Source organism: Lissotriton helveticus, chromosome 10 (assembly GCF_964261635.1).
Source record: "Lissotriton helveticus chromosome 10, aLisHel1.1, whole genome shotgun sequence".
Classification (NCBI taxonomy): Eukaryota; Metazoa; Chordata; class Amphibia; order Caudata; family Salamandridae; genus Lissotriton; species Lissotriton helveticus.
The window spans coordinates 619,605,664-619,617,956 of NC_136071.1; the positions used below are offsets into that span (position 1 = coordinate 619,605,664).

A 12,293-nucleotide genomic window follows, 5' to 3' on the forward strand; every position below is an offset into this window, starting at 1 on the left:
TACTGAAGAAGGGACTTTGTAATTCCTGACACACGTCTGGCGTTAAGACTTTCACCGATGTGGTTTTGCTGTCTCATTGCCCGCTTGCATGATGTCATTAAAATTCGTGAGCAAATATATCTTCCTGAGGCCTCTTCGCTTTGGGTAACCTGTGATTGTGGATATATATATATATATATATATATATATATATATATATATATATATATATATATATATATATATATATATATATATATATATATATATATAGATAGATAGATAGATAGATAGATAGATATATTTATTATGCTTAACATTTATGTAGGTCACTGCTTAGTTTACTTCTAAGTTATTTGATCATATGCTTACGGGTCTCTGTTTAATGTTATTTTATCTTCCACAATGTGTAAATATGATCATAACATGTATATCTATAAATGGTTTACTATTGAAATACTGGGTAAAATATAAATGAAAAATAAATAAATATAAACAAATTTAAAAAACCTAAAAAAATAATTAAAAATTGTAAATAAATTAGCTTTATGGAACACTTGAACATTAAAAATTCTAACTATTTATCCATATATGTACAAATGGGACTTTATATGATACAACTTTATATCTCTTTAATATTTTCCATATACTTGTATACCTTTTTATGTAGGCATGTATCGATATACTTTTTACTTTACTCCTACAGGAGAAAATAATACCTTCAACTGCCTCCAGTTCAGTACTCTATGTCTCAGTCACTACCTCTTTCAACATATCTTCTGCCTCCACTCTCTGATTTTCCCAAACCACCTCAGAAAAAGAAGGCAAACCTAAATTGTGGTCCTAATACTTCATGTGATTCTACCACATAATCTCATCATTGTGTTGCCAAATGCTAAATCTGTCTAGTTTTGATTTTATTTCATGCCTCTTTATTCCACTATCCTATACTTCCTGTATCTTTCTCTCCTACTTCCAGGTTATTTGTCATCCCTCCTTTACTCCTTGTCACCGTTTTCCTATTTTTCTTTTCCTCATTCTTTCTCACTTTTCAGTCCTTCTCACAGTAGCTCTGGATCAAAGTGTAATGATAAATAAATAAGTCCCATCCCCACAAAATTAATTATGGTGCCTACTGCCTGTAACCACCTGCACAAGTTAAGTGCAGAATGGTAAGATGGAACATCAATGTTCACCATGAAGGATGAAATGTTCGATTTGCTGCAGAAGTGGTGAGAGGGGATAAAAAGAAGAGGCGATAGGGCATTAGTTACTAAGATTATTTGCTACGCCTGGCATTGGTTACAACTGGTACACAAAAAGATGACTAGAAAAAGAGGGTGGGAGAGCAGGAGCGAGGCCCACACATTCATGTTAATATAATATTTAACGTGGGACATACAGCATATTTGTTGTCAAACACTTTCAAGTGAGTGGTGGACGAAGCAGGGTAAAGTGTGGGCCCTCAATTTGAGTTTCTAATAGGGCACTGCACACAGATGAGCTTCGCACTTAGTCGGTCCTGCATATACTACAGTTCATTGGATATAAATAATAATCAAATAGATTATAATGTTGCAGATTTAATAAATGAGTGGGTGGATCACTTATGTTGTATATACAGAAACAACCTAAATAATGAACATACAACTGAGGAGAAATGTTATAAGAGAAGGTTCCATTGTTTAGGGTAATGTACAGACGACAACCAGAAGTAAGAAGTAGATAAAAGAGGATGAGAGCAATAACAAGAAAAATAGCAGAATAATAGAGGGCACTGGAAAGAGGGTTTGCCAAAGGAAACCAGAGAATATGTAAACATATTGAGATTTTTAAATACAATACGCAAAGAAGGTATTTAAAGACAACACAAAATGTAGGGTAACTGAAAGAGTTCAGAAAGTGGTGTGAAACTTTAAGCATAATTACTAAAACAGAAATGAAAATTGATTCAAAAGGTGAGCTACTGTAACAAGGAAAGATAATGTAGTATTCTCATGTTATGTGTATGCTTTAGTATCCAGCTGCTCAGCCCTGTGTGTGTGTATTCCTATTGGAATCCTTGTCTGTGTGGAATGTTGGATGCATCAGGGTTTCAGTTGAAGATGGGCTGAGCGGCCAGTAGGCTGCTCCTGATGGGGCTGTTATCCTGACCTTGACTTATGTTAATAAACATCAACTACAAGTACCTGAATTGGTCTACGGTGTCTACTTATCTACACCTGTACCTGTGGGACTTACCCACTACATTTTGGCGACGTCGGACTTAAAGAACCTACCAATGATGAAGAACTACACTCAAGAGTCAAGCAAAAGGAAGAAAAAGCGTAATTAAGAAGATTAACATGTCAAGTATGTGAGAGGTCACGCCTGTAAAGATAAAGCAGCAACTTAAAACGCAACTACATGAAAAGAAATGAAGATTAAGCTGATTAAGAAGCGCACACCTCAAGGTAAGGTTATTTCTACTTTAAGGAGTGGGTTATCAGTCCCATGACTTTGGGAGTGGGTTATTAGTCCCATTACCCTGTGCAGTGGGTTTCAAGTCCCGCTAGTTTTTTGGGAGTGGGTTGTTAGTCCCATTTACCCTTGGCTTATAAAATCAAATGATCATTTTGATGAGGGGGTTTTAGTCCCACCTTGGTTTTTAGGGGGTGTCAGTCCCACCTGAACGGTGTTATACTAGGGTTTGAGTCCCATAGTGTCCCTTAAAAGAGGGGTGGCGTTTTTGGCTACGTCACAGTCTTCTCATGTGAGAAGCACTTTCTTGGGTTTTATTTCGCCCATTGCAGTTTTTGTCTTAGTTTTTGGTTATTAAATGTGAGCTCAAAATTTTTCGCTTTATTCATTTTAAATTGTTAGTTATTAAAGGGGGAGGATGAGTAAGTGTTTATCTTTTTGCTTTCTTCCTTCTTTGATAATTGAGATTTCTGTTTTCCCTCTCGTGATGCCTTTTATATCCATCCGTGGGTCACAGATTTCTTGGAAGTTGTATATTTTTCTTGTGTATAGTTTCTCTTTGTTTTCTCTTCTGTACTTTTGTTTTTAAGTTATTAAAGGGAGAGGATAATGTAGTATTCTCATGTTATGTGTATGCTTTAGTATCCAGCTGCTCAGCCCTGTGTGTGTGTATTCCTATTGGAATCCTTGTCTGTGTGGAATGTTGGATGCATCAGGGTTTCAGTTGAAGATGGGCTGAGCGGCCAGTAGGCTGCTCCTGATGGGGCTGTTATCCTGACCTTGACTTATGTTAATAAACATCAACTACAAGTACCTGAATTGGTCTACGGTGTCTACTTATCTACACCTGTACCTGTGGGACTTACCCACTACAGAAAGCTGAGAAGCAGGGCAGAATATCAGTTACGTGTGGGAAAGGTTAGAGGCAGTAAGTTGGGGAGAAGTCTACGTAGTGACAGAGAACTCAATGAATGGATGAAATGTGGAAAAATGTATGAGTGATACAGGAAGTCAACATATAATGTGTATATAGTTAAGCCATGTAAAGCAGACAGACTTCTTATCCAAGGAAGACGACCCACTGGCCTTATCCTCCTTGACTACTCTGCAGCCTCTGACATGGTTTACAGAGCAGAGATTTCATCTAACTCATTTTAAGGACAAAAGAAATGATTATGACAGCTTTTAAGCAAATGATGACAAAAAGTGTGTTAAGTTCCACATTAATGAAAATGAGATACAAATATAATTTAGATACTGTATCGTAAAAGCATGCAGATCAAAAGACAGTTTTTGAGACATATTATGTGTTTAATTAATATGTAGATTAATATTAATCATGAAATGGTATTTATTCATTTGTATGTGTTAGAAAATGTAGGAGAAAATTACACAATATGGATTCATTAATAATAGACTAAAAAATATAAATGTGGAGTGTATTTATTTTTTTATGAGACAAGTACAAAATTGTATCTCATGTTATAGCGTGTGCATCAAAAATGGCAAAATAAAAGTAGGTGCTAGATGAATAAACTTAAATGTGCCTTCGTGACACTTCTTTATCATGTGTTTTTTATGTGTATCAGTTAAATAACACATAAACGACAAAGATTAATGTGCATTTTCTTATATGTGTAATGTTGGCACAAAAAACGTTATGAGCACCCTATACTTACATGTATTAATTATGATCACATTAAAATGGTTATTAATGTACTTTGAAGTTAAAATGATATTTTCCTATTAACTTGAGATTCACAATTTAACTTGGATATTGCTGTATATTAAGCAACTTTCATCTAGACCTCATTTTAGTTTCCTTTTCTAGTGAAGTCATGGACTGAATATTCAGTAAACTAGCAAACTGTATTGAACTGATAACTAATTCTTTTGACATCTTCTGGACCGAATAGCGTAGTTGCAACAAATATTGTTGCATTCTGGAACAGCTGTATGAGAACTGAACTTTTTTAACCCTAATGTCACCATCTTAAATGTTCTATTGTTCAATGTGTCCTATGCTTACATGACCTAAGGAACCTGCATAATCAATTTACTTAATTATTCTGGATTTTAATTGGCTTTCCTGCTACATCACCCACATCTCACTTTGGACTGACCAACGGAACTGAGTGGTCTGACATTTTGGTGATGCCAGGGAGTATCACTTTGGAAACTTATTGAGAATTAGTGTTCACACTTTGGGAGAACTGTGCGACATTGAGACTTTGCAACCATAAGCTCTGTTGCCGTTGCACTCAAGACAGTTGGACTGGTTTTGGTCCAAACAGGAACACGGCCGTGGGGTCCGGACGCACTACACGCCGCTTCTTCGCTTTACCGAGCCTGAAGCACCATAGATAACGGAGCCATACATGACAATTCGGGTATACCCTCAACATAGATAACGGAGCCATACATGGCAATTCGAGTTTACCTTCACCTATAGAGTATTACCCTACTCGCCGTGGGCAACAATGGAGAGGAATTACACTTTATGATTTTCAAGCCTGAGACTGCTGATACAGACCCACGAATAACTGTACTTCACTCGAACACTCGAACACTCAAACGGAGTTTCTACGGTCAAGGGCCCGGCTGGGTTGGAATTAGCACCAGCTGAGCGACCTTTTTGACCGGAACACAGCCATCTAGCCCTGAGGAATCGCGAGTGCGATGAAACACGTGTCGGCTGGCTGTCTACTGCATTAAAGACTCCAAGATTCATTGAGAGTTTCTTTGTTGTGATAATTCTGTTACTTTGTCATTATCTTGTTTGAATATTGTTACCTAACATTGTATAAACTGTCTTGAGTGCAACGGCAACAGAGCTTATTGTGTAGGGGTAGTTCCTTTCTACTTAACTGAGTGGTTCAGGGTTTCTCCACTCGCCGTCTTGCACCTTAACAATTAGCAACTTAGTACTGGTGTGCGTTTAAACGGGCAGTGCACCCGGAGCTCAACTGATCAAAAACCTCCTAACTCGAGACTTTGCGACCAGATGCTGTGACTTGCTGCTGACTGGTGTCCTGATGCAGAGTAAACGTTTTGAGTGAAGGGTTCACGTTATGCTGCTGTGACTCTTGTTACAGCGACAGACTGAGACAGATTGCTGTCTTGACAAACTGGAACTGGATACTTGGAACTTTGCTGAACTTTACTGAAGAGTCTTTACAAGGCTCACCTGGCTTTCTATTTCTTATTGACACATACGTTGTTGAGTCTAAGTCTCATCTGAGGAAAATTTCCCTGTTCATCCATCATATTTTACCGGAATCTCAGAGACTTGGTGTATTTCAATAAATGCTTTTACTATTTGATTATTAGGGCTGTATGCTATCTTGTTTGAATGCAAATGTTTTTACTATAATGAATAACAAAACATTGAATTTCGAACTCTCCCTCTGCTGATTTTGTCTCATCATTCCTTGCGGGAAGTTCATTTGGTTTTAGAGTCACCTATTGACATTGGGGAAATTTTACCTGATAGTAATGAAATTGAGTTGAATATACAGTTACAGTATACCTGGTCCTCATTGGGTAACTGTCCATCGTTGGAATATCCAAACCCTCCGGGCACATAACAAGATCCATTGGAGGACCAACTGTGTGTAAAGCTAGCGAGAGGTTAAGAATATAGATAGATATATGGAAATCACATTTTTATTACATGAGCCCAGTCAACGCTATAACATGGACGATCATTTAATCTTGCTCGACCATCTGGTGGACGTTTGCCATACAGCAACTGTGCTTACCTAGTTCTCATCCTTGTTGTCTGGTTGTAACCAATCCTTAATGATGGCTCATTTTAGGTTCAAATTTAATTAAGTGATGTCTGGGGTTCAACAGGGTTCCTTATTGTCACTGATACAATTTAATATTAAAGTGAATCCCTCAGCAACATCATTCGGTCATTTAGACTTGAATCTGTCTTATGTTGATGATACTCAGCTCTTCGCTGGACTAGGCCGCCAACTCGACGAAATCCAGCTAGCCTCTCTTGTCTGTTAGCAATTCAATCTTGGATGAGCCAGAATATACTCAAATAAAATGGTGACAAAACTGAGTTACTGATTCATAGTCTCGACCATCCATCGAGTGTTCACTTTTGGCATAGCAAGTATGGGGTGCCCTAACCAATAGTTGGTTTGTTAAAAGAAAATTAGCTTTAAAATTGATGAAAAACTTTCCCTGGAACCTCATGCTAATTCTGTGGTTTGAAAATTGCAAAAAACACAGTTGATGGACAGAATGTAGAACAATGTCATACATTCACCCCAGTACAAAGATCTGGGCCTAAATCCATCGTTTTTTTGAACTCCACACCACCCTGGGTTAGACACTGGCTATATGCAAATCAGCTCTGACCCTGTGCCTCATGGGAACAGTCCAGTCCGAACTACCAAGCCATGTCTTTCCCAGACCGGAATCAAGCATCCAAGGACCGGTTTCTGGCTATCAGCCTTCATCAGCCTGGATAGCTTGACTCCAGTGGTGTGGAGAGCCTGGGACTCACGTCTGAGCATACCCAGCACACTCGGGGTGAAAATTGCAAAAAACACAGTTGATGGACAGAATGTAGAACAATGTCATACATTCACCCCAGTACAAAGATCTGGGCCTAAATCCATCGTTTTTTTGCACTCCACACCACCCTGGGTTAGACACTGGCTATATGCAAATCAGCTCTGACCCTGTGCCTCATGGGAACAGTCCAGTCCGAACTACCAAGCCATGTCTTTCCCAGACCGGAATCAAGCATCCAAGGACCGGTTCCATCAACTGTGTTTTTTTGCAATTTTCACCCCGAGTGTGCTGGGTATGCTCAGACGTGAGTCCCAGGCTCTCCACACCACTGGAGTCAAGCTATCCAGGCTGATGAAGGCTGATAGCCAGAAACCGGTCCTTGGATGCTTGATTCCGGTCTGGGAAAGACATGGCGTGGTAGTTCGGACTGGACTGTTCCCATGAGGCACAGGGTCAGAGCTGACTTGCATATAGCCAGTGTCTAACCCAGGGTGGTGTGGTGTGCAAAAAAACGATGGATTTAGGCCCAGATCTATGTACTGGGGTGAATGTATGACATTGTTCTACATTCTGTCCATCAACTGTGTTTTTTGCAGTTTTCACCCCAAGTGGGCTGGGTATGCTCAGACGTGAGTCCCAGGCTCTCCACACCACTGGAGTCAAGCTATCCAGGCTGATGAAGGCTGATAGCCAGAAACCGGTCCTTGGATGCTTGATTCCGGTCTGGGAAAGACTTGGCTTGGTAGTTCGGACTGGACTGTTCCCATGAGGCACATGGTCAGAGCTGATTTGCATATAGCCAGTGTCTAACCCAGGGTGGTGTGGAGTGCAAAAAAACAATGGATTTAGGTCCAGATCCTTGTACTGGGGTGAATGTATGACATTGTTCTACATTCTGTCCATCAACTGTGTTTTTTGCAATTTTCACCCCAAGTGGGCTGGGTATGCTCAGACGTGAGTCCCAGGCTCTCCACACCACTGGAGTCAAGCTATCCAGGCTGATGAAGGCTGATAGCCAGAAACCGGTCCTTGGATGCTTGATTCCGGTCTGGGAAAGACATGGCTTGGTTGTTCGGACTGGACTGTTCCCATGAGGCACAGGGTCAGAGCTGATTTGCATATAGCCAGTGTCTAACCCAGGGTGGTGTGGAGTGCAAAAAAACGATGGATTTAGGCCCAGATCCTTGTACTGGGGTGAATGTATGACATTGTTCTACATTCTGTCCATCAACTGTGTTTTTTGCAATTCTGTGGTTTGAGCATGTTACTTTCAATGTAAACTTTTCGGGAAAAGGCTAATGGTAATCTCCCAGATATATCTAGCAATGGTGGTGGCCACCATCATTCTCTTGAAGCTGGACTACACCAATGTCTATTCTCTAGGAATCTCTTCTAAACAACTAGATAGATTACATGGCTGTGCGACTGCTCTCGGACCTGCTTCAACTTGATTATATTATTGAAGCCAAGTGAAAATTGCCCTGTTCCCGGTGGATCAAAGAATCCATTTCAAATCTTTGTGCCTAAATCATTGAGGGTACATGGCAGTGGAGCTCGTGCAACAAAGGCCTGTATCAAGAAATATGTCCCAGCTCACTCCCTCTGCTTGGCTTATTCTATATGAGCATGAACATTCGTCACAGGCGAGCTCGCTAGGGGAGAGAAACGTTTCTCAGAACTAGTTTCCCAAACATGGAATCAACTTCCTATGACTTTCTGTACCATTTCACACTATTTGACCTTTTGGAAAAATTGAATAATATCTTTTTGATTAACAGGAATGGGATTTTGATTTATTTAGTAAAATCAATAATCCACTTTTTCTTTGTTAATTTGTGGCTATAGTCTGTTTCTTCAAGAGTCATCTGCACCAAGATGTATTCATGCAACAGCATCAAATCCTACATACTTGAAAAGAAAACCACAGTGGCAATTCAGACTAGGTGGAGTAGGTGTCAGAGAATTCTCAAATTTAAAGATGTGGAAAAAGACACACACCGAGCAATGTCTGTGTTAAAGCATCCAGCAGAAATAAAGGCAAGAGGGCCTTATATGTCACTCACACTAATGTTTTTGATTTATGCAACCAACTTTGTGTTGTCACACCGTAGGTGGACAAGTACTCTCTGAGTTTGATGTGTCAGCTGTGGACTAGCGTATTGATGAACCTATGCGGTAGAATTACTTGAAGTATTAGAGCCACAGTTTTGGTTTGCCTTCGTTTTCTGTGGTGGACTCAGTACTCTCGGTAGAAAAAATGCTTGTACACATTCTTCTTATTTGACATCTTGCCTCTTTGTTGAGTTGTGGGGTCAGATGGACTGCCAATCCATGGTGGGGGTAGTGCCCCTGGTACTGACATAAAACAATGAAGTTGTATAAATCCATCTAGTGTGGTTAAAACATGATTATTCCTCATCAGTGAGGAAACAGCCTAGCCAAACTTAATAGCGGATCAAAATTTTCTATAGTAAAAGTGTGCTCCACTTCTTACTCAAACCAACATTTCAGGCCAAGCCAAAGGATTGTGTTGAGCAAGTTGAGTAGACCTAGATTTTGGGAGAGAAATGTCTATCTACTGTTGATGGTGATGGTACCCAAATGCATGTAAAAAGATGTCACTCAAAAGGGGAAATTACTTCGTGTGCAAAAAAATAAAAAAAATAAAACAACTAAGGGTCTCAGATGAATGACAAGAGTAAAAATTGCTGGTTTTACAACAAATGTTTATGTACAAACCCCGAGATAGATGCATTCCTTCCAGGTCAATATTGCTGTTCATAGGAGAATGCAATTGTGCAAGAGGCATAAAGCTTGAAATTGACGAGCAGACATTGGGAAAACATGGCGTTATTGTGAATATGCCATGCACTGTCGTGGGTGCAGGAACACGATCTGCAAAATGAAATAGCGTACATTAGAGTCAAACATAATAAGGACCGTTTCGTCATTTCTTCGGCACTCATATTTGTTTGCTAGCCTTCATTGACTGACACATACCTTAAAAACGGAATAAAGGAAATAAAAGGCAATATTTTTAAAAGTAATGCCTCAATCTTCCAAGGTGCAGAGTTCTGATTTGTGCACCCTTGAAACGGTGCCGGGGTGCGCAAACCACAATTCTGGACTATTTGCCAACAAGATTATTGCAAGGTTTTACTTAATGACAACTTTTTGGCAACTACATAGGTAAAGTAATTTGCACACCAACAAATAGCACATGCGCAATTAGTGCATTGGCTAATACTGTCCGATTAGGCCCCGTTTAAGATGCCTAAAGGGGTTAACTCTCAAAATGGAACAGACCTCTGTGGGCCTAAATGTGATATTGTGTTTATTAATCAGGACCCTAATATATAAAATATATGATTTTACTGCATTTTCTTGGAAGCACACTGAATTTTGCTGAAATATAGGAGAGACCATTTGTTTTTTAAATCTTAAGTCATTTTGTTAAATATAACACCATAATATCACTAACAATTGACATAACACATGAAACCTTTCAATATTGCAATTTTCCTTTAGCTTAATAATCTGGATTATAGAGAACACAGCAGTTTTATAACTCCAGGAAAATTGATTTTCTCAATAGTTTTTCCCATGGGCATTCCATTTTTTATTGTGATTGTGACTGGCTGCACTGCACTTTTTTCAAATCGCTCTCACAGTATTGTCTATCGCTGTTATTCATTTTCTCTTTATTTTAGTTGGTTGCAATTATTTGAGCTAAGCCATCTACAGAATGCATTCCAGGTTAAGTACAACATTTTGATCATCCAACAGTAATTACCTACCTGTGGACAAAAGAAATCCAAAAGAACACAAGTATAAAAGGGTCTCAGGGGAGATAGTTTAAAGACCTCCAAAGTATCCTATCCCCCAATCAAACTGTAACAAACACACAAGGGATACTAGAGGTCTACACAAAACTCAATATTGTTTATCAAGTTCAAATAGTAACTTGCGTATGGGCACGTGTCTACTAACAAGAAAGATGTGAATTAATTTTAATTCACATCTTTCTTTTTCACTCTTTTTTTCACTGCAACCTCTCCCACTCAGCCTTGTTACATCTTTCTCGTTACTGGAGGATCTGTTCCTAGTTCTCCTCACAATATCATCAAGTGGGAGACTTAACAGATACCAGTCTTTGAAAAAAATCCCAGATGACGATACTCCGCCAAATGGTGGGCTGATGGGAGTATTTCATGTTATGCACTTACACCTGATCTCACCTATGTTAGTAGACACGTGCCCATACGCAAGTTACTATTTGAACTTGATAAACAATATTGAGTTTTGTGTAGACCTCTAGTATCCCTTGTGTGTTTGTGACAAAAGAAATCCGACAAGTTTAGAGCCCTTTAATTCAATATTGGCGCCATCAGAGAAGACATGGACGCCAAATTCTAAGCCATGTCACTAGAGATGCACAGCATAGGGTGGCCACCTCCCTTCACATTCTTACAAACATTGTTTCCAATTGTGGACTTTTGTGTAAGAGGCTAGTGCATTCTGGGTCTTTGAGTCTTGTTTTTCTTCCAGTGAATAATTAGACATACACACCTGAATCAAAGATTTGTAAGTGAAAGGCTCAGGACAAGATACAGTGTTGAAATGATCTGGAGTGAGATGGCCACCCTAGAACAAAATCTGGCCAAATGTAGGCACCACTGCTCCCTTGCAAGTCCTCTGTCAGTTATATAATATTAATCTGTCACTTTGGACTGTTAATGATCACCATTCCTTTATTCAGTTCCATACAAGCATTAGATTGGAGGTGAAAGGATACACCCAAATAACAAAACAGTACTATGTGAGAAATTAATACTCCAAGTCAAGTCGTGATTGACCAAGTCTATGGTGGATGGCTGAAACAGATTGGTTTAAAAAAGCCAATAGTTAAAAGCAGAGGACAAATTCCTCCTATGCATATATTGGTTGCATTAGGTCCGTATGACAGCTGCTCTGTAAAAATCCAGGCTTAAAAAAAGACTATTTTATGTTTTTTTGTGAATGAAACAAAAAAAAACCTTAGCAGATTAGAATGTTGTATTGGTCATGGCTTAAGTTTAAGCTATATACAATATCTTTACAATATTGTATGCTTTCAGAAAACAAATTCAGGTTCCAGAATTTCAGATCTTCCTCCTGTATTGAATGAAATAGTTTTTCTATCAAAATGGAAAATGTCAAAATAAGCAACCCATTGTATGCAGACAACATGGTTTTAATAGCTATGATGCCAATTAGGGATCAGAGACTGTTGAACAAATTACTAGCTGCTAAATATTGTGACTATTAATTTGTCTAAAATT

General features: G+C 39.0%; 1 protein-coding gene across 5 annotated transcripts in view; it reads right to left on the reverse strand.

Annotated features, from left to right (window-relative positions):
* The window catches only part of CIITA (class II major histocompatibility complex transactivator), a 561,355-nt gene that overhangs the window by 232,247 nt on the left and 316,815 nt on the right, over positions 1-12,293 (reverse strand). For all 5 annotated transcript variants that reach the window (XM_078663163.1, XM_078663160.1, XM_078663162.1 and 2 more), the window contains one exon: positions 9,712-9,867. In XM_078663163.1, coding sequence (XP_078519289.1) covers positions 9,712-9,867 — 156 coding nt within the window. The remainder of the gene's footprint in view (positions 1-9,711; positions 9,868-12,293) is intronic.